The 27024-nt window shown below is 36.9% G+C and overlaps 4 protein-coding genes and 1 long non-coding RNA gene across 14 annotated transcripts in view; 3 read left to right on the top strand and 2 right to left on the bottom strand.

Annotated features, from left to right (window-relative positions):
- LOC148715796 (uncharacterized) overlaps positions 1-4518 on the top strand; it is a 28241-nt gene extending 23723 nt beyond the window's left edge. Inside the window, exons 6-14 of one of the 4 annotated variants that reach the window (XM_088746496.1) lie at positions 317-398; positions 546-601; positions 751-845; positions 1935-2052; positions 2434-2489; positions 2871-3019; positions 3364-3427; positions 4006-4109; positions 4447-4518. In XM_088746496.1, the coding sequence (XP_088602622.1) occupies positions 317-330 (14 nt within the window). In that variant the 3' untranslated portion in view covers positions 331-398; positions 546-601; positions 751-845; ... (4 more) ...; positions 4006-4109; positions 4447-4518. The other 3 variants (XM_088746499.1, XM_088746498.1, XM_088746497.1) reach the window with 3 other exon arrangements.
- A 3515-nt stretch (positions 4519-8033) lies between these two features.
- On the bottom strand, positions 8034-10732 carry LOC148715795 (uncharacterized). Its single transcript, XR_015995846.1, has 2 exons — positions 10596-10732; positions 8034-9419 (listed from the first exon to the last, which is right to left on the bottom strand). It is a non-coding gene; the product is annotated as an uncharacterized LOC148715795 (long non-coding RNA).
- Positions 9213-11680, top strand: LOC148715794 (maternal protein exuperantia-like). The gene is made up of 3 exons (XM_088746494.1): positions 9213-9351; positions 9603-9941; positions 10481-11680. The coding sequence occupies exons 2-3, from the start codon at positions 9677-9679 to the stop codon at positions 11275-11277; spliced, it is 1062 nt and encodes a 353-aa protein (XP_088602620.1). The 5' UTR covers positions 9213-9351; positions 9603-9676; the 3' UTR covers positions 11278-11680.
- A 904-nt stretch (positions 11681-12584) lies between these two features.
- Positions 12585-20277, top strand: LOC148715793 (uncharacterized). Of its 7 annotated transcripts, none has more exons than XM_088746501.1 (10): positions 12585-12994; positions 13098-13364; positions 13556-13619; positions 13797-13919; positions 15199-15253; positions 16309-16512; positions 17315-17496; positions 17957-18070; positions 18455-18643; positions 19128-20277. In XM_088746501.1, the coding sequence occupies exons 2-6, from the start codon at positions 13268-13270 to the stop codon at positions 16312-16314; spliced, it is 345 nt and encodes a 114-aa protein (XP_088602627.1). In that variant the 5' UTR covers positions 12585-12994; positions 13098-13267; the 3' UTR covers positions 16315-16512; positions 17315-17496; positions 17957-18070; positions 18455-18643; positions 19128-20277. The 7 variants fall into 7 exon arrangements, with proteins under 7 accessions (XP_088602627.1, XP_088602628.1, XP_088602630.1 ...); XM_088746502.1 differs by adding an exon at positions 14724-14866 and having other exon boundaries at positions 12585-13364; XM_088746504.1 differs by adding an exon at positions 14724-14866 and having other exon boundaries at positions 12585-13364; positions 15186-15253.
- On the bottom strand, positions 20087-26548 carry LOC148715792 (uncharacterized). The gene is made up of 10 exons (XM_088746495.1): positions 26348-26548; positions 26127-26239; positions 25723-25852; positions 25225-25260; positions 24097-24301; positions 23536-23681; positions 22981-23133; positions 22716-22883; positions 22173-22271; positions 20087-21155 (listed from the first exon to the last, which is right to left on the bottom strand). Exons 1-8 carry the CDS (start codon positions 26531-26533, stop codon positions 22803-22805), a joined length of 1050 nt encoding a protein of 349 aa, XP_088602621.1. The 5' UTR covers positions 26534-26548; the 3' UTR covers positions 20087-21155; positions 22173-22271; positions 22716-22802.
- Between the last annotated feature and the right edge of the window lie 476 nt (positions 26549-27024).

Below are 27024 nucleotides of genomic sequence, written 5' to 3'. Positions count from 1 at the left end.
CTTGACCTAACAACCTTGGTCGCTTAAGTATTTAGTACATGGTAAAAGGTTTTAGCTTAAATAATCAAGGATGACTTGTTTATTATGAGAACTGGAAAGAAATTCAATGCTTAAATTGCTTTAAATCCATGCAGCATTAATTTCCTATAATAAGGTAACACTTGAAGGGTAGAAGTGAGTTTGTGTTTTTTACAAAAAGAGGTTTCTTTTCTTTTCCATTCAAGGTGACACTAATAAAAATGTTAGATGTAAAATGTTTGATGAAATATCAGAATTAATACAAAATGTAAACATACCTTCTCTTTGCTTTTTCAAGGCACTCTGCAGTAAGCACAGTGATCACATTGCAGAGAATAAAATGGCTATCCAATCTTGCGCTCTTCTGCTGTATACAACAGGTTCTTGTCAAGCAATACATTTTTAGAAAATCCTTATTAAGGTGTTTTACCCTATGTTATTAGTGTTAATTACCTCTGGTTAGCCTCATTTATTTTTACTGAAACAACAGACTTCAAAATGTAACATCACTTTAATTTTATTTTCAGGTTTTGTATAATAGTGGAAATACAGTTCAGCAACATACACTCTCTGAAGCATTCAGGTATGGGCCTCAGTAATGAAATGAATTGGGTTTTTTTTAATACTTTCCTTATTATAATTAATGTCTGTAAGTTATAAGTTAATTAAACAGCACAAGTTCATCCATTGATCACTGTACTTTATTTTTTGACATCTTTATGTCTCCATCAGCCAATTCCTGAATGAAATTAGACTATGATGAGCTCACGGCCTTAGATCAGCTGTCAGCATGTGGTCTCAAGAACTTCATGTTTGATGTAGCCAAGGTTAGTGAGGCGGGAAGGGGAAGGGGATTGGTGAGCTAATCTGGACTGCACACTTGCAAATGGTTTTTATGTGCAGTATCTGACTGGGCAGATACTAAATTGTAGCATTCTCTGGAGGTTTTTTTTTTGGTGAGCTAATCTGGACTGCACACTTGCAAATGGTTTTTATGTGCAGTATCTGACTGGGCAGATACTAAATTGTAGCATTCTCTGGAGGTTCTTTTTTTTTGGTGAGCTAATCTAGACTGCACACTTGCAAATGGTTTTTATGTGCAGTATCTGACTGGGCAGATACTAAATTGTAGCATTCTCTGGAGGTTTTTTTTTTTTGGTGAGCTAATCTGGACTGCACACTTGCAAATGGTTTTTATGTGCAGTATCTGACTGGGCAGATACTAAGTTGTAGCATTCTCTGGAGGTTTTTTTTTTTTGGTGAGCTAATCTGGACTGCACACTTGCAAATGGTTTTCATGTGCAGTATCTGACTGGGCAGATACTAAATTGTAGCATTCTCTGGAGGTTTTTTTTTTTTGGTGAGCTAATCTGGACTGCACACTTGCAAATGGTTTTTATGTGCAGTATCTGACTGGGCAGATACTAAATTGTAGCATTCTCTGGAGGTTTTTTTTTTTTGGTGAGCTAATCTGGACTGCACACTTGCAAATGGTTTTTATGTACAGGATCTGACTGGGCAGATACTAACTTGTAGCATTCTCTGGAGGTTTTTTTTTTAAAGACCAGCTATAAAAAACACTAGGTGCAGGCAAAGGTAAACATTTATTTTTGAACAAGACTATGGTGTTTCACTGCTTTGTTGGATTAAAATAGACTGTGCTTCAAACACCAGAAGCCTGCAAAAGTGGAGCTACTTCTGGAGAACATTTCACTTACTTCAAAGCCTATGGAGACACTTGAGACTTGTGAAGCCTTCTGAATGAGATCGTGGAAAGTAACTCAGTAACCCTGAGTTTTGATGATTTACAGTTTACTAGTGGTTTTGGCTGTATTGCGTGATGTTGCAGAATACAAGATAATCTTAGTGGAAAGGCTGCATGAATTGAATCTCAATCAGTTGAATTTCCTTCACAGGCAAGAGGTCTCATGGCTGAAACTCTGGACATGCTTGCACAGAAGGGAAAGTTTCATCTTTCTTGTGAACTTCAGGGCAAGTTGGCATCTAGAGGTTTCACTGATATTATCAGCAGAGGTGCGAATGGCGAGAAAGACATGATTGCAGCACTTTATTGAATAGTTCAATGAAGGGGCATTCACGAGATGATTTTGCACAGTGTTCTGTTGAGTTGACCTGTTCAGAATTCTCTTTTTAGAATTGAAAGAGGTCAAATTTTTTGGTAAGATGCATGAATTTTTTGATAAAGATTTGTTTATTTTATAATTGTAAAAGCGTTTGACTCTTATTTTTCATACCATCATCACTGACAATGTAATATGTACAAGGTTCATCCTTAAAGTAGCAGGTGCCAGCTCAGCAAATAAGAAATAAAGAAAACAAGGTGGCAGTTGAAGTGGGTTCGTTTTTATTTTGTAATGATTTTTAATTCATACTTACCTTGTATGCGGATAACAGGTGCTTTTATACAGTGTATGGATCCTAAGGATGCAGAATCATTTCTGTTGTCTTAGGTACTGTGAGTGAAAATTATTTCATAGGTATAATCTGCCTAAATTTGCTCCATGTACTTTTTGTTTTGAGGTTCAGCTATGTCTTGAAGATAAGAGGAAAGTTTCAACTGAATGCTTGCATTTTTATTGGTTCTTCAGTAACCCTTTCCCTCCCAAGAATGTATTAGTAAATAAATTCTCCATACTGTTTGCTATTCTTTTCCTATAGTGTAACTTTAAAGAATTTGGTATTAGATCAACTAATAATCCCCTCCTTGATATGTTTCGTTATTCTTGTTACTCATCTGCTTGATATAATATTGATGTTGTAAGGAGAATTAAGTTCTGTCTCATCACTTATGGGAGTTAAAGCAATTTTTTGTGCCTTCCTTTGATTTGCAGCCTGAAATTATTTTAAGTCATTTGAAGTTCCCTCTTTGTCATCTGACTTCATTGAATGAAGAAAGCTTGGTACACATTGCTCGAGTTCTGGACCCATCTCGTCCTTCATTTAGATCCTTGGCAAGTTAAGTGAGACCTCCAAGGCAGAGGTAAGAATTTGTCATTATTTGTAATGACCAAGCTTAATCAGAAATTTAAACTGTATTAACTGTCAGTGTCAAGAGGGAATAACAACTAAAGCCAATAAATAAAAAGCTTTGAAGGTGTTTTCAAGGAACTTTCAGATAGGATTAATGATAAATATGACTACTGAGCAGATTATGATTTACACTATATATACCATGAATCAGTTGTAATGCATACTACTATCATATGTTAGCAGTTGTGAAATACAGGTATGAATGGTTTAAGATTGTGATGGTGATGGTGGTTATTGTGGTAATTTGATAAGGGTTTACATTCATAAGGATGTTTCACTTTCATTTAATTTTAGGACTGTATCTGGAAGCTCAATCAGCTCAGTGATTTCTCTTGAAAGTACTGCCAGTTTCAGACAGGTCTGCATGAGTTATGTTTTTTTTTTCTTCGACAATATATTATTTCATTTATTGTAATCAACTTATCCACACACATCCAACAGAGAATCATTGAAATGTCCAAAGGATGAAACTTTTTTTCAGTGATTATAATGGAAGTTTTAGTGGAAGTGAATGAGAGTTGGCAGGGGGGCACGATAAACTGTTGTTATGAACACTATAAACTAAACTGGAACAAGATAAGGAAGATTCAAAAGATCCATTTATCTTACTTCCTGCAAACTTTTTAAAATAAATGTTGAATTGTTCCTAGGGGAGCAGGGATGGCACAGTGGTGAGAGCACTTGCCCCCCACCACTGTGGCCTGGGTTTGATTCCCAGACTTGGCGTCACATATGGGTTGAGTTTGCTGTTGGTTCTCGTCCTTGCTCTGGGGGTTTCCTCTGGGTCCTCCTGTTTACCTCCCTCCGCAAAAACCAACATTCCAAATTCCAATTCGATTGGAACAGTGGACAAGAAGAGCCACCCAGTAGAATGTCCATTGCTAATTTATTATTTATTATTTATTATTTTTTAATTGTTCACTTTCGGTGATATAGGAGGATCATAAGCAACCTTCCCTGCATGATCTGATTGAGCTGTTTTTATGTTGTCTTTTGGTTTTAAATTATCTCAGAGATGATAAGTTGGATGCTGATGCAAGGTGTGTGTCCCATGTTATTTATCTTCTTTATTAAATTTTTTATAATTTTATATATTGAGGGCTGGGGGATGTCAAAAGTAGAAAGCTGCCGGCAGAAATGGTTAATTTACTTCCATGTTTCAGCTTGCATCTCCAGTTCCTTGAGAGAGATGGCATTTTTTCAAAAAAATTATCCTGGATTAGTTAGGAGCCATCTACCCAAGCCCAGTTTCTTCAAATAAGATGTTGCAGATGTCTTTGAAATTAGGGTTAATAAGAATAATTATGCCTGTAAAAGATTTAATAACTAATTAAAAGGATATTGTAATTGATACTTTTCTCTGTTGTCTGTGTCCAGAGTTGCAGCATTTAAGTGCATTACTGGAGGAGACCAAGCTTCTGAAAATGATCTGGGAAGGAAGAGGGTAATTTCAAGTATTAATAAAAGCTCTCAAATTGTGGTTGATAGTGAAGTACATTCTATGGTACTTTAGATGATCTTCCATTCAGACCATGTAATGATATCATTATCACGGGTTCTGTTCATAATAGAAAAGTACAATGGAGTTCCTGTTCAAGCCTGTCATTTGTCCTATGGCCAACAACACACGGCTGTTGTTAGTTCATCGGGAGATGTTTACACATGGGGAAGATCACAAAAAGGAAGGTACAATGTACAGGCCTCAATTTTTTCAGGTAGGAATTTCACTATTGCTTAAATAGTGCTCTTTACTGCGAGGATCGTACATAAATACGTTTCTACAACCGCGGTTCAAATATATGAGTTTCATATATTCATTGAGTTTGATTTATCATCTTACGGGTTTATGGTGAATTAGTTTGGTGACCTGTTCCCAGTTGGCTTGTTAGCTCAATTGGTACAGTGCTGCACTAGTATCGCAGAGGTCAGTGGTTCAAATCCCATGCAGGCCTGAATTTTTTCAGGTGTAATTTTCACTATTGCTTATTAAAATAGTGCTCTTTACTGCGAGGATCATACATAAATACGGTACAATGTGTTGCCAAAAACATCTCTGAAGAATTGAGTGTTATATTTTAGACAAAGAAAGTCTGCCAAATGTTAACTCATCACTGCCTATGTGCTTGTAGTGTCATTATTGAAAAATATTGCTGATCCTATAGCAGCTAGTATGCAGGACACATGTCATATATGTTTATCAACTTTATTGGTCTCATAAGTTATGAATATACAGAAGTAAAAGAAATTTAAAAAAAGGACCAAATAAGATTGCCGAAACAGAAACAAAATCCCATGTGAGGCGCAACCCGAAAACTAAAAAGAAAAAAAATATAAATCCGATAAAAAAACTAATGAACTATATGAACTTTGTAATGGGCCTTGCTGATCACCATAGAGTCTCTGTGGCTCCGTGCTAAAGCATCGGAGCACCGAGTCCCAAGGTCTGAGGTTGGATTTGTCATGGGGACTTAAAAATTTTTCTTTCCCCCACACTTGTGACTTAAGATGAAATGTAACATCTTTCTAAGGTTACTGTTACGTAGTTGTAAATTCAGATATAGGTGATCACAGGATTGGACTCCCACTTTTTATAGAGAACAAGATAGATTAAACTTATGATTTCCAATTAATAATGGGATGGTACATTATGTAGGATTTTTTTAATATATCAAATGGAACTAAGATTGTTAGGCTGTGGCACAGGTTGATCAGGAATGTAGCTTCTTTGTCTGGTTGGTATTTGCTGGCCAAACCAGGTCACCTCACACAGTGCATTTTTCTATGCTCTAGAATTTACCAGTTCTGCCTTTATTGCACTGATTAATTAGATCTTGTGGAGTATAAACAAACAATTAATCTTTGAAACCTGACAAGTTCAAGTATTGTCTGTAAGATATTTTCAACCTGTTCAAGTAGGTGCTCAAATTCATGCTCCAGGGTTAAAAGTGATGATGTCACAAGGCGTAGAAAGGGTGTGGGTCCCCATGGGCGCATATGGGCGCACTGGATGTCAATAGGTTAATTAACATGTTGCTAGCTCTCAAGAAGATCAAGATAAGAGGTTTAGCTTATTCACCTCAGCAAGAGAGTTGAAATTTCAAAGTGAGTAGTATGCAGTGGGGCTGAACATTCCTAGCAGAGTTATATACATACATACATACATACTTTATTTTTCATGTAGGTCAGTACAAGAAGGCAGCTAAAAAGCTGATGTGGACTTACAAATTTAAATATATCTACAACAATTTAAATATTAATGTTATCAAACTTAAGAATTATTTACAATGAGTAAGAAAAAAAAAAATGAAGAACTGCTTTCATTTTAAGCAGGAACCATTAACCATAATCTCTATTCTGAGTACAATGTGATACAGTTTGATTCATTGATGTGAGGGCAGCTGGCAAGAAGTATGCGTCAGTGATTAATTTGATTATTTTCCCTCACATAGGTGTATTCTTGGGCATCATCAAAGTATGGACAGGTAAGAAATACAACTTTATCAATGCAAATATTATCAGCATCCTTGCAAGATGTTCGTTTTGATTTTAACCCTTTAACTTAACCCCAAAGTCTGACTGTCAATTCTCCCCTCTAACTGCTACACATTTCCTTGTAAATTAGTTACAAGAATTTTACGTTAGATCAAGATAGCAATCTCTACATAAGTTTAAGTATCTCACTACCTGTTAACTGAGTGATAATATATATGGATATTATAGGGACTTGAAGGATAAAAAGGCAGAGCCCTACCTGAATGCCATTTCTAAGGTAGTCGTTTTCAACTTTGATCACAACATCTTTGAATCAGATAATGCATTTAGAAATAATTTCCTGATTCACATGATAATTTTTTTTAACAATGTTGTGTTGCGTATGATGTACGATCCTCGCAGTAGATAGCGGTATTTATGCAATAGCGAAAATCAGACCTGAAAAAAATCAGGCCTGTACGGGACTAGAACCACTGACCTCTGCGATACTAGTGCAGCGCTCTACCAATTCAGCTAACAAGCCAACTGGGAGCAAGCCAATAAGTTGGCTGGTAATAAACCCGTGAAAGTGATAAATGAGATAGAATAAATATATGAAGTTCATATATTTTGAACTGCGGTGTTAGATACGTATGATGCACGATCCTGGCAGTAGATAGCGTTATTTATGCAATAGCGCAAATTTTTTTCAGGTCTGATTTTCGCTATTGCATAAATAGCGCTATCTACTGCGAGGATTGTGCATCAGACGTATCTAATACCGCAGTTCAAAATATATGAACTTCATATATTTATTCTATCTCATTTATCACTTTCACGGGTTTATTACGAACCAACTTATCGGCCTGCTCCCAGTTGGCTTGTTAGCTCAATTGGTAGAGCGCTGCACTAGTATTGCAGAGATCAGTGGTTCGAGTCCCGTACAGGCCTGATTTTTTTCAGGTCTGATTTTCGCTATTGCATAAATAGCGCTATCTACTGCAAGGATCGTGCATCATACGTATCTAATACTGCAGTTCAAAATATATGAACTTCATATATTTATTCTATCTCAATGTTGTGTTATTTTGAGGAAAGTTTGGCCAAGGAGACACAAAGCAACAGACAAGGCCTGTCTACATTACCGAGCTATCGGACAACAAATGTATAGCAGTTATGTGTGGACATTATCACTCCATGGCTCTGTGAGCAGATCACCGGGTGTGGTCGTGGGGATGGGGAGTCCATGGACAGTTAGGAGTGGGTAGCATTAAAGATGCACTCCTCCCAACACATGTGCAAGCACTTGATCAGTATCAAGTGACCAAACTAGCTGCTGGGTATTCACACAGTGCAGTACTTACAGCTTAGGTTGGCTTTGGTTTGTTACAAAGTCAATTCAATCTGCACCTGAATACCATAAATCCTATAATAAGCCTTCCCGGGGGAGGGGGGAGCTTATTTATTCCACGGATTTTGGGGGGGGGGGGGTGGCTTAGAGGGAGGCTTATTAATTTAAAGTGGAAAAACTTAATTTAAAGAGGAAAAACTTCATAAGTATCACTTCTTTTTGAACAAAATGAAACACAGAGTGCTAGTAATATTCTTCAGCACACAAACTGATGGCCATGGTTTACCATGTTTCCCACCTAGTGGGTTTTGTGCCCTGACCAAATATTATATTTTGACCTAAGTTTTACTAAGCTGGGTTATGAGACAAAAGACTGTTGCTATGAAAGAACTTGTTAAGGCCCACATCAAGGAAGAGTCATACACTTGAATAAGCCATTTTTGTTACATTAAAAATTCAAACTTGGTTCAGAGGCTAGGGGGGAAAAGAAACAAAAGATATCACATAGAGGTTGGACAATGAATGATTAATTGCTTTTGGTTGATTCGTCCTAGCCTGAGAGTCATGTTAGAATTTTAATATATGAACAGTGGCCTCACCTATTTATTACTGGAAATAGAAGAGGCAATGTTTTCCAACCCTGTTTAAATCATTTCTTTTTTCAAGGACAAATCCTCACATTTGGAGGAGGTATGAAAATACAGTCAAGCAGTTCACAGAAATTTCCTTTAATTTGTAATGTTGTTTCAAATTGGTTTGTATTGTGGTCATTTTGGAAACGTACAGGCTGCAAGGCATTTTTTAGAAATTTGAACTTTGGAGATTAACAGGGGAAGGGCAATCGGGCAAAACCCTGTGTTGAATTTTAAGCAGTGTTATAATTCGATACTCTCCCAGTGATAAGCTAGTATTATTGGATCTCAGATTTAATTTATGGTTTAGGCTGAATATAAAATACAAATCCATGTAGTTGGACACTTTTTGTCTCTACATACATTGTGCTCTCCAGAACTACCTGGCTCATGTTAATCCCTTAATGATGTTTAGGTTAGTTGTCTCTGATTTTGTAAAGACATTTAGGTATGTATCTTGTGGTGTTTGTTTTACTTAGGACTGTATGGTCAGTTAGGACTGGGAAACAATAGTAAGCAGACACTTCCAGTGCTTGTACGGACTTTAAAGAATGAGAAACTTTACTTAATTTGTTGTGGATCATTTGAAAGTGTAAGTAATTTAGCCAAATTTTCTTACTTTATATTTTAGTCTTTGCACCACTGTTGATACTTTCTTAAGGTGAGGAAAACATTTCTATTGTGCCCCATGCTCATGGTGACCATTCTTCTTGTGGCGACTGGTGTGGCTACTTAAAAAGTCCTGCGTCCTACAAACACAGAGGCCTTCCCCATGGCAAGGATCTGATGGACAAAAGGTTGAGGCAGTCACTGGAAAAGATCATAGTAGTAAGTACAGTGTACATGTATGCTGGCACAGCTCGCTCCTCACAAATTCCCAATGCCAACCATTTTACCTGTAGAGGAACACAACTCTTAGAAAATAGTGTTAGTGCTTATGATTGTATTCTAAATTAAATTAATAACTGCAAGGGATAACGCTATAAGTGTTAGAGGACTATCAACCTCTTTTTCCGTTTCACAAGCTTTAAGAGATACCAAATTGTAGTGAATAAAAACCATTTGTTTCTTCAATTTAGGTTTATGCTTCAAATGCTAAGAAGCTAGCTCCCCTTGGGTCGAGCCAGGCAATACTTTAAAGTTTGCAAAGAAAATGGACAAGAAAATACTAATTTTGAAACAGAAACAGAAAACAAGAGAGTACAAGAAGAAAAGAATTGAGAAGAAAGCGAAGCAGTTGAAAAAGACAAAACAGCTTGAGAACAGAGAAGGACAACAGTATAGTTCTGGAATGGGCTTTGATGGACATGATGTTGCTCAGGAAATTTCAGCACCACCTGCAGCCTCAAAGATTGAGAAAGTATCGTTAACCAAAGACTATCATCAAATCATATTTGATTTGGAAACATCTGGAAGGGGTAATTAGCTTTGCAGGGTGAAGTTTGGCAAAAAAGTAACAAAGTGAATACAAGGCTGTGCTCTAAGGAAAATTGAATGGAGCCCAGTGCTCTGAAACTGTGAAATCTAGGGTGCCCAGCATATGCTTTGTATAAAAAAAAAACTAAAATTTCCGAGTCACCCAAGTGGAAAAGTAAGGCGCCAGGGGCCACTGGGCGCTGTTAGAGCACAGCCTTGGAATATAACCATGTTTGTCCCAGCAGGGTGTTTTGGAATTGCACATTAGAGAATAATTATATTTAATCATGGAATTGTTTTGCTATTTTGCTAGATTGCTGAATACTCGTCCTGCTAATTTGCATCCCATAGATTCCTTTGTTTTATCATGCCTTGTTCTCAAAGAAAATAGGTCAGATGCAAATTAGCAGGACAGGTGTTCAGAAATCACTCCTATTTTTATTTTAGATATACCCTGCATAGATGCACTAAGCCTTTTTATTACATTTTTCTTTGTAATATCTTTGTAAAGTATTAATTGGATTACAATATCTTAAAACAGGTAATGATGCTGAAATCCTACAAATTGCAGCAACAGATGGTAATGATGAGTTCTCTATTTATATCAAGCCTCGTAATGTACTATCACCAGAAGCATCTGCTGTGAACAAACTCACCTTCCAAAGAGCAATACTGTTTTATGATGGGAAGCCAATAACTGATGCTGTTGCAATTGATGTGGCACTGAAGACCTTCATTGAGTGGCTCAAATCAAGAATGCCTTGCATTTTAGTAGCACACAATTGCAAATCCTTTGATGCCAGGTTCTTGGTGCAAGCAGCAGAGAAAAATGGAGTCATGGATGACTTAGTTAAAACAGTTTCTGGCTTTACAGACCCTCTTTCAGCATTCAGGGAATTGCTTCCTGAAATGAAATCCCAAAGCCAAGAAAACCTGGTACAAGGTCTTCTGGGTAAATCCTATGAAGCTCACAATGCTCTTGCAGATGTGCAAACACTTTACCAGCTGGTGAACAAGTTTCTAAATGTCAAACTGCTACAAAAGCACAGCTTCAAAGTTTCATGGGTGGCATCCTATCAGAAGCTCCTAAAAGAAAAGAAACTTCTGGTTAATACCCTGCAGCCATTAGTTAGAGAGAAGTACATTTCAGCCTCAATGGCCATTAAGTGTGCAAGCTCAGGTTTGGGTCTCCCTCACCTGAGAGTGGTATACCAAAGAGGCAAGGAAGAAGGGGTGAAGCAAGTTCTGATGGAGAGGTTTGACAACAAACCCAGAGTCTCCTCAAACAAGCGGGTGTTGGTGCAAATATGTCAGTACTTTACAGATACTGCAAATTAAGATTGTGATTTGTGCAATTAATGTTTTGAAATAATTTTTGCACGGAAAATGTAGTAGTCAGAATGAGGACCAGTGAGACATTGGAGTGTGGTTCTGAAGTATAAAAAGCAAATTTTAAAGTGCAGTTCGTATTTTTCAGAGTATACTACATTGTACTGTATATATCACTCCTGTTAGAGTGATGGGTGAAGAATTCACATTTTGCTGTGTATGGAAACCAAACAAGACAACATACAAAGAATACAAAGAATTTGGGTTGTCTGTCTAGCATGGGGTCCTTGACTCCTTTAAGGACTATCCCTATGGCATTTTTTTTTCTCCTTTTTCTCTCTCTTTTGTTTACTATGTTGCCATTAAATTGATAAATATAAATATAAATACGAATCAACAGTCTTTTCTTCAAGTTTTTTGTCAAACCTTTATTGCCCAAGCAAAACAAATCGAACCCTAGCTCACTGGAATTAACAAAACGCCAGCGCTACGAAATTGTTTCAACTATATGCTTATAACTTCAAAATCTCATCAAATCTTGACTTACCTCATTTTTTATTATTTTTTCACCCTTTCCAAGTATGAATTTCTGTGTTGGTGACATCAAACACATAAAAACAACCGAAAAGAAGCTTATTATCGAGTGCATACTTCGAGCACGATGGACACCATTTTGTCTCGTCCCAGTCCCCACCGTGCAAATTCTTCATCCTGACTACGATCTGAAAACCATGTCCACCTTTTACGGCAGTTTGTGAGGAAACAAGCACGGTGACACCCGATTTTTTTTTCAGGTTTTTGCTATGAACAATCTAATAAAGAACATATTTGAAGAATAAAAGAAGTTTGACGGTAGAACATTTTTTTTTTGGAAAATAGTTCCGTACTTCGTGTATTTTGGCCAAGGCGAGGACTTCATGCTAACCACGGAACTGTCCGAAAAAGGGAAAAATCCCCACAACCGAGCAATCAAAAACAGCTAAAATGAAGCAATACCGCTTATTTTGATAAAGGAACCTTCAATTTCAAAATAAAATTTTGTTTCTTTCAAGTAACCAAGGCTAAATTCAGTTGGAAGGTGATTCGAATTTTTAACGCACAACCAATAAAAATAGCCCATTTTATTAGCCTGCCGACGCATAAACAAGCACGGTGACCCCATTTTTTTTTTACATTTTTTTAATGTTTATATCATGAATGTTAATCATACCAAGTTTCAAAAAACGTTTGATAGTAGAGCAATTTCAAGGGAATTACCTTAAGGCGATTCCCTTGTTTTGCACTGCGCAACCTTTTCTGCGCATAACATTGCGACATCCAAGATGGCGGCCGTTCTTCATGCTAGCGTGAGAAAAACAAACAAGGGCCGCTTTTGCAGAGCGAAAGCTTTTATTTGCAATAAGAATGCCGCAAATCGGCTGAAAGCTTCTGGTAATGCTCTGGTAAGACAAGAAAATGAAAAGAATGTGCGTGATCCGGAAGTCTGCAGTGGATTTCCACTTCGCGGCCGTCGAGTTGTGGAATTCAATGTCCCCCTGTGAGGCAGCTCTACAGCTCTTCGACTGCATAAAAGAACCGGTGTCTGGGTTAGGATCACTACTGTACATATCCTCTTCAAACTCTGAGTGTGGAGAGACAAATACCTGTCGTACAAACAAGACCCACCGTAGCACCGGAACAACGCGAGGGAGACCAATCTTTGATGTAAACACGAAGCTCGCTGCAGGTTTATTTACATTAAACGTGGCTAAAAATCTTGTTTTCCACCATCACAGCATCCATTTAACATCTAGCCAATTTGTTAATAAGTTGAATCGAAATATTTACAGGGATGCTACACGCAGGCATAGATCCTACCCACGTAAACGAGTAGTTATCATCCATCAATATACCATCACTTGGAGAGTCCACGCTGAAGGCTCGCGAGAGGGAAGTGGGGCTCCAAGTTGAAAAGTTGGCCAAGGAATCATGTCTGAAAAGTTTGGAAAGCGAAAGAAACATGTGGAAAGATGATAGTGAAAAGGAAAATGTGGAGATAGGAGCGTCATATGACATGGGATGGCAAAAAAGGGGAAAAGCCCACAACAGCCTGAGAGGTACACTGCAAATTCAACGTCTGAAAGAATTAAAAAGGGTGCATTTGGTTATGCATTTTCTTAGAAAGCTGCTGTTTTTTTCTCTGGATTGTTCTTTAGCTTACTGACAGTTTTGGTGTCAGCCAATGGTCAAAGTTAATGAACTAAATAATTAATAAATAAATAAAATATATCCTTACTTTCACCACTAGGTGTTGGCTCCATGGTTGGCCTAAAAACTGGCAAGGTGATTTGCTATGGTTCAAGGTCAAAGAAGTAATGTATAGAAATATATTTTGTCTACTAGCACCTTGTTGTAAACAACAAGAGCGATGTTTTTTTTTTTCAATTTGACCAAAAAAGTACAGAATCATTCAACATATGACAGCACCCATATTTGTCTCCTCTTGAAAGTGTTACCCAGGACCTTTACTCATAATGTCTTTTGTAAAGGTGTGCAACAAGTGAAACTGCCAACAGACAGTCGAAAAACTCTCGCATGCACAACTGCAGGCTCAACTGGGAAGGCTCGTCAAAAGCTATGGAAGCTGATGTTTGTGTTGATCTAGTCAAAAGGTAATTACTAACCAGGTAAGTAATAATAAAAATAAAAAATAAAATAACAATTATAATAATAGTTGTTAACATGTCAAATTCACAGCTCTATTGCTGCAAAGAGAGACTTGTGGAATCTACCTCAACTGGTAGAGCGCTGCACTAGTATCGCAGAGGTCAGTGGTTCGAGTCCCGTACAGGCCTGATTTTCTTTTTCAGGTCTGATTTTCGCTATTGCATAAATAGCGCTATCTACTGCGAGGATCGCACATCATACGTATCTAATACCGCAGTGCAAAATATATGAACTTCATATATTCATTGCATCTTATATGCTTATAACTTCAAAATCTCATTAAATCTTGAATTACCCCATTCTATGTTATTTTTTCACCCTTTCCAAGTATGAATTTCCGTTTTAGTGATATCAAACACATAAAAACAACCGAAAATAAGCGTAATATCGAGTGCATACTTCGACATCTGATGCCCGATATATTCTGTACGATTTCGTTCTTTGAGCGTGTGACGCCGTCACAGCCGTCACAGCCGTCACAGCCGTCACAACAGAGGGTAGACTGGGCTTGACTCACTCGTCAGACTGTTAAGGATACTCAAACGATTGACTGAACTTGACTCATTCATCAGACTGACTTTTAAGGATACTCAAAGGATTCATTTAGCCTAAGTCGAATTTGTTTACGAAGTACTTTGATTTCTTTGTTGCGAATTTTTTTAGTTACGGATGTGGTTACGTTGTGCGCGTATAAAAGCCTCGTTTAGCGTTGCTTTAGCTATTGTATGATTGTATTTCACCTGGATTAGGCTGGGTTGCACGAAAAATATATCTGGCATGGTATAAATCCACGGATGGGATGGCATTTGTCCGGAGAAGAAAGGAGTGCTGTTGAAGTTTCGGATGTGTGTTTTGTGGACAAGTCTCTTTTAAAATGGCAAATTTCCTTTGCGTAAGTTCTTGTTGAATGTTTCCGGAAATTTTGTTATAATTCCTTTTTGCACATAGAGCCGTTTAATACTGTTGAATTGCCAGTCAATAGTCGTTTAAATTTTCGCGAGCATTAGCGTGACCCCGCGTGAAACTGAATTAAATCTCGAAATGTACACCTCTGTTCGTTACCATCTAAATGTACAGCCGGTTAACCATTTGTTCGTTACCTTGTTTTTGTGAACGTAAGTCTTTCTCTATAATCTGTTATTTATTATTGTTTTTGTTGATAGTTATTGGACACAACTCCTTTTAGTTGACTTTGTTTTTTAATTTGGAAGTTGTCGTTCTTAGGTCTCGTTTAGTGGCTTTGCAGTCGCCTTTAACGAAGTCCATGGACTTAATTCAGGTAAGTGGTACCATTCCAGTATGGGGCCCATGAATATAAATAAAAGCAATTATTTCCAAAAGGTAACTGTTATTTTTCGTCCTGTCGAGTTTGGAGTTTACAGCTACTCTATAATTTGAGCAGGTCGAGGGGACGCGAAGGTAGGTGGCGCATTACGGCTATTGGAATATAGTTTAAATTTTATTTGTATATAAGGCCCAAATCGGCCATTTCTTTCCATAATTAAGGTCGAGTGATAAAGCTATCTTTGAAATGTAAACTTTATTTGGCCTCTTTTATTTGTGATTTAAATTCTCTCCTAAATATCTCATTAATTTCTCGCAGTTGTGTCGGCCACCCTGCAGATGGCCACCAAAACTAAAAGGCGCTCATAGTTTTCGTGAAGATAATGAATGTAAAGTACTTGAATTAATTAGCATTAGAAAAAGCCCCGCTTGACTACATTAAGGGAAAAACTAGGTGATCAAAAGCTTCTTTTTCTAACGTGGGCTTTTAAAGATAATTTGAAACCACAATGAGTGGTAATAACGCGTTGTTTATTCGCAATCTTGCTCACTGTCCTCACTCTTGTGGTCGAGAACTGCTCCCGGTGGACGAAGCCCCTATGACTGCACTTGTTAAAGAGGAAAACTAGTTCTGCAAATACAAGTTTACACATTTGTATTTTGAAATATCACTTGTGGTGTTTATCCCTGCAGTTACCACGTACAATTCGTGCTATTATTTGTTTAATACACTACAATCCTCGGGGGGCCAAGTTGAATTCCTGGGCGAATTTGGTGTACTGTTGTACCCTCCTTCAGGCGTTACTTGGCAAAACCATTGCACTTCGGCTTTGTTAAGTATAGTTGTTTGGCCATTGCACTGACCGTGGCCGAGGACGCCCTATAAAAAAAGCAAAAAAAAGGAAACCGACTAATACTGAAAAGAATATGAATCTAGCAGCCATTTCGGGTCTATAGTTTCGTTTTAGATCCAAAATTCAAGAAGGAAGCTTTTTGTATCTTTATTTTGTAAATCCTTTGTAAAAATTAAGATGTGTTTCTTCTCCTCAGGATTAAGTGAGAAAAGAGTGACAAATGCTTTCTGGAATGGAGAGCTGGAAGCTGAACTAAGAGAAAGAAAGGCACTTGACATGTTCTGGATGATGTTTGTTGATGCTGACAGAGAGGCAATCATGGCTCACATTGACAAGCTTAGAGCCCAGGCAAATTATTCACATCCTCGTGGAGACTGCACTGAAGACTGTAATGCTAGAGGTGATGAATGGCAATGTAAACTGTTCCCTCTTTTTGCAGTTGTTTTTTTCCCAAACCTTTATTTTGCATGAAATGTAGTTTCCTATTAATGCTGAAACCAGAGGAGCCAATAGCAGATTGGATTGGAGGATTTTCTAAGTCATTTATAAATACAATCTGTGATTAGGAATGACTCTTTCATTATTATTTTGAAAGGATGTGGTAAGCTTTGGGTTGCAGACAGGTAGTGGAAGTTGATGTTCGCACATTGTATGATGAAGAGAAAGGTGCAAGCCCTAATGTTTATTTTCTGATTCATATCATTAAGAGTTGAAATCCTTGTTTTCACTCATCCACCTTCAATATTTTTGAGAAAGGTCAACAAAAAGTGTTTTACATTACTCTCTGGGGATTTGATTATCATATTTTTTTCTCTTCTTTAAGCTTTTTCACTTTTCTTTTAAAAGAAAATACATCACATTCATAGTTTAAAATTTGTTGTAAATTACTATGTTCACTTTCTTATTGAACTGCATTTGTTTTGTTGCTATTTAAAAATAACAATAAATTTCATAGATGCATAAAATTTTGAAGGACCAGTGTGAAAAAAATCTGATGGGGTCAGGGTTTGGATGAATCAGTTTGGACTCTAATGGATTCTGATATTATGAATGTGCTTCCACTGAATGTGATCTCAGTTATGTTCGCTATGGAGCCCTTATATTTGAGAATGGCATACTTTTTAAAACATTTGACAATTTGATAATAATCATTTGGTCATTACTGTCGAATCTCCTTTTTTTTTTTAACATTTTTTCATTAGAATGTTATCAATGGACTTCCCCTGGTAAATTATCCTGATGTCTGCACTGCTGCCCATGTCCATGGAATGGCATTTTGCCAGGAACATTTAGATTTTCTTTCCTCCAGGCATCCAAGTATTCCTTCTGATATTAGAGGCTTTTTAAAACATTGTGGTGTTTTAGGATGCAAGTGCTGTTGAAGGTAAGTGGTGATTTACATTCGGATGTTTACGATTCATTTCTTCATGTCATCAACTTCGCATGAAGGATGAATAGATGTTCCTTAATTTTCTTGTGCAACCATTTTCATCTTTTCCTGCTATACCAAATGAAAAATCAAAAATATGTTTCGATAAAAGATCCGACATGTTACCCTTTTGATATGTGGGTTGCCAGACAGTGCAAATAATTGCACTTGCTAACTGATAGAAGAGGTTGAGTATCAGATGACTCAAGTTGAAGGTTTCCCAAAGTATTTGTGTGAGCAATCTTCTTAGCTAGAGGGTCATGTTGATATTGGTCAGTACATGTTATTTCACTCATGTCTGGTAATTGCTGTATGCAATTTCAATTCTGGGCAGTGCTTTTTAGCACTACTTCCTTCCAGTTAAAATGCGAGCACTCACTTATTCATATACTTATTCGTATTTTTTACTTCTCAGTTGCCGACAATATCACCCTAACCACTGATGAAACTAAAAAGGTAGAATCTGTGGTAGACTCCATTTTGGATACTGCAAGTACACCTGTAGGTCAATCAGCAGTGTTATCCCAAGGTAAACCTATCCCCTAGGCCCTCCATAAGTTTGCCTATTCATTTCCAATTGTGCATATTTAACTTTTTGTACAGCTGAAATGTTTCTGAAATTGTAAAGGCATCACCCATGACAAGTTTGAAAGCAATGCAGCTTTAATTGAAAAAATTTTGTTTTTAGTGTGTCGTTTTTAAGTGCACGACTCCTGTTATCTTTGACTTCTCCCTGAGCCTGTTGATGTCAAACATATTCCACATTGTAGGTTAAGGGCTGCATAATGGTTTTGAAATCGTATAAATAGGTTTGCCTTTTTGTGATATGCTACCATACCATGTTTCATTAGCTTTTAGTTACATTTGAAGTGCCAAAAGAAAAAAAACTCATTTTTTCTCGCTCACACAACAGGAAATGAAGAGATTTTATCTCAACCTACCTCGGCTGCATTACTAGCTGACTGTGCAGAGGAAACACCAACATCTTGTAATAAAGAAACTGGTGAAAAAAAACGCCTGCAGAAATGGTCCCGTGGACATTTTTTTATTGTTCGAGGCAGTGGATTTATTGACAAATGGAATCCCCTTTTCCTGAACCTTGGTTAATCTTCTTTCACTATATATATATAGCTGTTTTGAAATGTTGCACTTTCCGCTTACATATATATGTATGATTTAAGTCATGTTTCCCCGGACAATTTTCTTTTTAATGATAATATCACCTTTTGCAGGTGCAGATCGATTGTCAAGTTAAAGATAAATAGACGCAAACAGTATCACATTAAAAATGTTGCTACTGCTTTGACTTAATTTGCAGAGTTGATTTGATTCATCTTTGAGCCAGTCAAGCAGAGTTTGCATTTTATGTACTTTAACTCAGGTGTACATTTCTCTTACCTGTACTTATACAGTTAAACATGTAAAATTGGACCTCAGTGTAGGTTTAGCCATGCCTATGATTATTGAAATGAGTCATGAGAATTTTGTTATCTAATATGCTAGACTCTCCATTAAGTTAAACCAGAGGTATCAATTTTATTTAATGTTTTCTTATGAAGGGTTATATATTTATTTCATGCCAACAGGTCGGAGAGTCCATCACAAGCATTTTTGATAATAATTAATTGGCTCTTAATCGTTTTGAAGGCCTTATCACCATCTTCTTGGGGGGATATATACTTGGCATACAACATGTGTCACGTTGATGGCATGAAAGCTGCGTCCAAACCATTGCCACTTAACCACCACCATTTGACAAAATGTGGTCTGGAATAAACAAACTCATAGATAGTTTGCACCTCAAGAACTATAGAGATCCACAGTGCAAGACAAAGTACAATCCAGCCCAACTGAAGGAGGAGTTACCAAATGTTAACACTATGGCAGCAGAGCAGACCTTTGTTTGGCTTTCCCGTTTCTGTAATCATATGTGATTCAACATGTATATTCACTTCTATATTATGCAAACCTCATTACACTTTGCCTTTTCCTTAAAACATGTCTTTTGACAACCAGTTTAATAAGAAAGCTCTGTAAAGATGAGGCAAATTGAAAGCTAATGAAGGAACCAAACTACTATATTGCTAATAGCCCAGTTTCCCTTCATTCTCAAACATGACAAACAGTGATTATCAATAGATAGTTAGGAGAAAAGGTTGTGTGGATGAATGAAGTAATCATACAAGAGAAAAGAATGCCTTAATCTACTTGTTCTGTGGTAATTTAGAGATAATTTTGGTGAATTGGTATGTGATCTGTATTCACGGGTTTAAAGTGCAATCTTGAGATAAATCCATCTCTCTTATCCCCTTCCACTGCACTCACCATGGATCCTCTTTTGGGACTCTCGTCAACTTTAGACACTTCAAGTGGAAGAACCTGTTTCCTGGACACTGTTGGGAAGGAGCAGTGCACCAAATAATCAAATAGTTTTGGTGGCAATGATTCTTATTATTACTCAGCTCGCGTTTCTACGTAGCTGCCACTTTGCTTAGTATCTGCATGTTATGACCTTGCCTGATTTAACTATGAATCCCACTTGCCATTGTGTGGAAAACAACATTTATTGTCATCATTTATTGTAGACTCATTTCTGCTTTTATATTCCAAATAATGAATATCAGACAAGAAGTTCTGTTAAAGACGAATTGATGTTAAATATTTATTCTTACTTAGATAATGCCATGTACTACTTATGCAAGTACCTAATAAAGTTGTTATTGTTGTTGTATAAAATTTCATCAAAATATTATTCCTTATGATGTCATTTTTCTCCTGCACTAATGATTTTTTATCCGTGTTTTTACAGTTTAGTTAGGGGACCTTTCATAGGTATAGCCTCGCGGTTCACTTTTTCAAATCTGTTGCGTGTATCATAGGTTTGAGCAGATATGTAGTTGAATAAAATGTTATTAATATCCGACAGTTTTAAAAAGTTATGTTTGCCATAAGATCATACAAAGACTGGGGACTGGGGCGATAAACATAACCCAGGGTGCACGTAGGATTAAAATCTTCCTAAACTTTGAGAACGTAAATAAAGAAATAAATAAAAAACATGAAATAATAAAATACGTCTATATATATATATTATGTGGCAGTTAAAACGTCTGGATGCCAGAACTCATATACACGAAAGCTGGGCGCCTAGGACGTGGCCAGCTAACAAGTTTAGAATTTACATATGTACCCCCCCCCCCCAAAAAAAGAAAAACTTATAGAAAATGATAAAAAAAAAAAACTTCTAAAAAAAAAAGCCCTAGTGGCTAGTTCCTAATGTCTTAAAAACTCAACAAAATAACATATGGCTAAGATGAAGTCTTCAACTCATGACTTTCAAAGATCTTGAGTGAACTGCTGACTACAGACTTCTGCATTCTACCTAACACTGCTGTACTCCTTTCTGATCCAACAAGCTCCCTGACGCTCTTCTTGAGGTCTTTCGAGTACCCTCCCAGGATATCGATGATTATGTTGTACTGAACGATATTAAAACCCGGGTACTGTCTCTTGAGCTCTAGAAGAAGCGGGCGTACTTCATGATCTTCTCCTCGTCTTTGTGGTCCATGGGCAGCTCATCTCCAGTAGTGTTACCGTCTTGCGCGCCTTGTCCACTAATTATATTGATAATAATATATTGTTATTATCATTATTATTATTATTAATATTATTATTATAAAAGTTTCGATAGCTTTTTATCTTACGTGAAAAAATTGTCCGTTAATGCAACAAAATGGAGTCGCTTGTTGGTCAGGACCCACGCTCGTTAGTCTTTATAGCGGAGCTCGCAGCGAAGCACGTCATCATAAAAATGGTAGTAACATATAAAGCCGAAAAATTGTGACTTATAACTGTACGGACGTCTGTACAAGGTGTTACTTGCATATTAGTTCGATTTGAAAAGTTGATTTCGACCTAAAAGTTAACGAGCCTTTCGAGAAAACGAGCTGCTGGAAGCTTTATCAAATTTTTAGAACTTGCGTGGCTTAAGCAAAGTGGGTGCTTATTTGAAGAGGGTTAGGGTGAGGAATGTTGGGAGCTTATTGCAGTGATAAAGGACTAATCGAGGGTGCCGACTGTCACAACCAAATACTGTCACGATTAAACAATATTGTAAAAGAGCTTAGTCTTTTCTTCACAATTATTCTTGTCAACTTCTAAGCTACTCTAAAGGGCTATAGGATAAGTCATGGTACTGATAAAGGATAAATTTCGACATGTTACAACCTGTCAAGGTGTGTAAAGTCCTTACGACTTAATATATCGATCTAGCCACGCCTAAAAGTGGAGCTCGCAGTTTTATTATTTTGTGTACGTCTCAAAGGCAATTGACGATGATAAACCAATAGAGTGCAATTTTATCAAACACCAAATAATCAAAACAAAAATAATCACAACAGCTTATTGCAATAGAGGTTGAGAAGAAAAAAACCAGAGGGTTGCTATGTCTAGCAAACACAAGTGGACTAAATTACAATTTAGTTAATGTAAGTAGTTGCTAAATCTGACTTTAGCCCTTCATTAGAGTGAAGAGTTAGCCCTATGCTTTGACAAAAGCAGTGAAATTCCAACTTACTTTAGACACTTGATTATGAATTCTTTTATTGGAACAAAAATTTTCTTGTTCTTACTTTTTCAAAAGAAGGTAAGGTAGCATCCATGGCAGTAATTTCAATCAGTGCTTCAGCAGTTTCTTTTCTTGACAAGCAAAATGACGAATCTATGAGGACCTACAACAAACAAAGGACACTTACTAATAAAAATATTAATAATGACAATGGGATTTAGCTGGCGGCATTCCATGAGGTGGTTCTTCTTGTCCACTGGTTTAAAGTGAAACGTTGAAATGTTGGTTTTTGTGGAGGGAGGAAAACCAAGGAACCTGTATAAAAACCCTTGGAGCAAGGACATACCGACCCACATACCACATATGACACCAGGTCTGGGAATTGAACCTGTGGAACAGCAGGGAGGTGAGTGCTCTTGCCACTCAACCATCCCTAGTTTCCATTCGGTTACTATGCAAGGTTTTGCTACTTCAATTGTCATCTTTGGGTCAAGCACCAAAGAAGATGGCACACAAATCATAACAAAGATTGATGGACAAAACATTTTTCATACAATCTGCCATCCTTATAACTCGGGAAACTCTGATTGATTCATGCACAACATACTTCAAGCAAATAATTATCAAATCGGCATCCACACAGGATTGAAACTTTCTCTTCCAACTCTCTGGCTAAGGATGCTATTGATTCACATTACTCTTCATCAATAGGCTGACCAAGAGGAACTCCTCTCCATCTTCCAAGCCAAGAACCTTCAAGTTTCTCCAAAAGGTTCTAAAGAAATGACCATAATTATTACAATTTAGACTTTCAGTCATGTCATAGGAGAGGATACACATTCATCGCTCGTGAGAGTTGAAATGCTGATCACCTTCATTCTCCTGTCAAGCCTTGTCCTTAGTGTCCACCACTCGGTTGTGTTGTTAATATTCATGCTTTTGATGCTGTCATTCATTATGTCTATAAATTCCTCCAATACACTAGACTGGAACAGCTTTGAAAGATCCATAACAATTTTGTCTCCCTTTACAAAATAAATTGTTTCAGTCAATAGTTAATTAGGTTAATTTACTACACCAACCCTGTTCTTGTGCTTTTATCATTACTTACAGACTTTCTAGTGGTTAAATGAGAAATTATCTACTAGTAAGCTCAGGTTACCCCCACTGTTTTGTCAGATATCCAGACAGTTTGCTCAGATGTATTTCTAGTGATCTTCTAGAATAAAGAGGTATTGTGAGAATTCAGTGTTTTACCCAAAAACCCCTCATGGTGACCTTGGACAAAGCTTACACCTGCACTACAGAATCTCAACTGACTGTAAGCTACTACCTCCTCCAACGTAGAGGTTTGAGGTCCACTCTCCCTAAATACAACAACAGAGTAACCGCAATATAACCAAGTTGTTACAAACACATCGACATACAGTGCAATCCTTGTTCTGTGCTTCTCCAGATGTTGTGTTAATCTTAACCACAGCAGGATCACAGTCAGCCCTTATCCTGCAGATCAGCAGTTCTCTGTCCTTGCTTACTGGATGTGTGAAGGTTTCCAAAGTGCAAACAGTCCACTCTAGAAAACAATAATTCTAATTTCTTACCTTGTCAATATCACACTATAGGACTATTGCCAAATTCATTATTTGCTCAACGTAATAAATTAAATTTCAGTTCTACTTGTCAAAGGAACTAAAAATTTATGGCAAATGTAATCATCTATGTGTAGCATGAGCTGAAGAATTGGGAAGAGTCAAATGATGTGGTCTGGTAACAAAAAGTTTTTGACAAAGTCATTTTGCTTAAAGAGTTATGTTAAATTAGTGACAATTACATTTCGCTAGAAAAAAATATTCTCCTGTTATAAGAGTCACATTGTTCTACAAACCAATCCTGAGAAAGTGGAACAGTTAAACACTTTCTTTGAAGCTGGTTTGGCTGCATAACACAGCTGAAAGCTCGCTATTGCTTGTAAAATAACTATAATGTACCTTTAAGCATGTTCTGCAATAGGGAAATTTCTTCAGGAGTGAAGAGACCTTGTTTGTATCTCTCAGTTGCACACAAGGAAAACTTCATGATGTTTCGAGTCTTGATCAGGGTGGCCAGTTTTTGGTGAGAAGTATTAGTTGAAGAGTCATCAAGTGACAAGGAGGAAAGACGTTCTGCAAGCTTCACCAGATCTCCTTTGTTTTCCTAACAGACAAAAAGGAAATAACAAAATAAAGAGAAATCTACTTGTAGATTTATTAAGTTCCCTGCTCTGGCATCCCATGTTCTAGTTCCCTGTTATGACATCCCATGTCTTACAGTAGTTCCCTGTTCTGGCATCCATGTTCTAGTTCCCTGTTCTGTAATCCCCTGTTCTGGCAGCCATGTTCTAGTTCCTTGTTTTCGCATTCCATGTAAAGGAGCAGATAAACTTTGAGTCACTTAGTGCCACAGTAATTGGGGATACCAGTAAACACGGACAGTTGTGTACCATGTCTAAGAGGTAAAAGCATCCAAATGAATTTCACAAGGTCACGAAAAATCTCCCTCTTTTGTATACATAACAAAAAGAAGTCTATCAAATGCAACAGTAGCTACAAGTACTCACAAGCAAAGGTGTTATCATATATACCAAAGGTTTAGAAAAATCCTTTGCTATTCTCCTAAAATAACAAAAATCACAGGGATTGAATTGAAAATATCCCTGGTCACTAGTCAGTGAGGTCATCGTTAATTAATTTGAGTTGAAACTTCAACTTAAATTAACAAAAAGGACGTAAACTTTGCCATTATAGTATAGATGAGTGTTCTACAAACTAGTTCCAAGTTAAGCTTTAGAGGTAAACAATTCCCCTTTGAAATCTTCACCATAGGTAAGATATCTTGCTCTATGGGGACATAAGAAGTTGAAATGAAATTTGTTTATACATTTGCCGTAATTGCATAAAAAAAAAAAAAAAGAAAAAAATTTGAAAAATAACTGTTTTGCTGATTTGGACAAGGCAAATTTACCAATTACCAGTAGATTAATTCAATGTTGAATTCACATCAAGGGAATAAAACAAAAGAAATTAACCCTTCATTTTCAGCACAACTTCATGTTCAACAAACAATTTTTAATATCTTACTTTATTCTCTTTCCTGTTCTGGTAACAGCTTGATGTCTAAGAGTAACAGACAAGGACAGTTAATATTATCCTCAAACAATCAGTCTCATTCTATTCTGTTTGCCAAACGACAAACAAAAATTCCATTCGAAGTTGACACCATCATATACTTTCCCTCAATACACCTCAGAGAAATAGCAACAACCTTTGTTGTCCATTCGACCTTAAGGATATGACAAACCACAACTCTTCCTTTTAGACTTGGTAGTTGGTTTTGGTACTTATCCAGAATTCAAAGTAGTGCAAAGTAGCTGCATTCCAACTGGCGGTTACACTTTGCATTTCTACAAGATGCTTGATGGCACTTTTCTTGAACCTTTACATAATTAAGGACACAGCCATATTCTGACTGCCTTTTCCAGAGAAGCTAACAGTAAAGTTATTTCATGCTGTTACTCGTTTGTAACGCTCACTGTGATACACTGTTCCATTGATTTGGCATCGCTTAAAAGACCACACCTTTCCCCAACTTGGTAGTTCTCTTCTTAGTGCCTTCCATTCTGCTTCAGACAGGATCTCTGAATTAATGGCAACTTTTTCCAGTGCCCCGATCACAAAGATCCTCAGTTCAAACTCTTCAGTTTTGGACCTGGAACATCAAATTAATGATAATTAAGTGTTAAAAAGGGGTTAGATGGACACCACAACCTTACATCATGCACAGATATTTACTAAAACTCTTGCAAGCTTGTAATTATATTTATAGGATCAATGCATATGGGTTTGCTCAGAGCAATTTGTGTAATAGACATTTCCTTTTCAAAAAAGAGAAAATCCCAATGATATCTCTCTTGTAACTCTCTTGTTTAATGATTGTACTATCTGTGATAAAAAGTATTAATTGCACAGATTCTGAAACTTACCTTTTGTAGTGATTTTTTTGGGTGAGTTGAGAATACAGGTTTTGAGCTTCGAAACTGGAGAGCTCTGAAGCCAGCTCTGGCAACTTTTGCATCACAGAAACTCCATCCAGAATCTAAAGAAAATAAAACATTCCTGACCAGTTAAAAATTATACTTCATTAACTTAACATTTTCTCATTCTTATCTGCACGGATATAAACAATGATTATAATTACATGTACCTGTCCATCAATATTCTGTGTACCATGAAATAAATCACGGAAATCTCCATTAAGGTCTTCAAAGAAAAAACAAGAATGACTCCAAAGAGGCCCAAGATCTTCAACACAGTCTCTCAGATGTAACAGTTGATGAACATTATATGTCATAAACTGTGGACCTGCAAAGAGCATATGAAGGGCATTCATATTAACAAAGATTTAGTAATACATAGATAGGTAAAAACGAACGATATAAAAACCCGACGTTTCGGCGACTTCATGATGCCATTATCAAGGGTACAAATGAAAATAAAATTAACAAATGCAAGTTCAAGAGTTACAACTACTTAGAATTAGTTGTAACTCTTGAGCTCGCATTTGTTAATTTTATTTTCATTTGTACCCTTGATAATGGTGTCATGAAGTCGCCGAAACGTCGGGTTTTTATATCGTTTGTTTTTACCTGTTTATGAAGGGCATTCAACTTTTGTTAAACATGCTCATGAAAGTTTGTGTGTATTAAGTAGAAAGATATCTGTTTGAGGATATTCCCACTCAAGTCTAACACTCATCCGACTTAACTAAATTTCCAAGGTAACGATAGACAGCGAGAGAATAAAAAATGAAGCAGTCACAAAGCAACATGAGATCTCAGAAAAAAGTTCACAAAGGGAAATTTGCTCAAGATTTCTCAAATT

This window comes from Stylophora pistillata, unplaced genomic scaffold (assembly GCF_964205215.1).
Source record: "Stylophora pistillata unplaced genomic scaffold, jaStyPist1.2 SCAFFOLD_151, whole genome shotgun sequence".
Classification (NCBI taxonomy): Eukaryota; Metazoa; Cnidaria; class Anthozoa; order Scleractinia; family Pocilloporidae; genus Stylophora; species Stylophora pistillata.
Note: the sequence above shows the minus strand (reverse complement) of the source record. Positions and strands in the feature narration are given on the sequence as shown.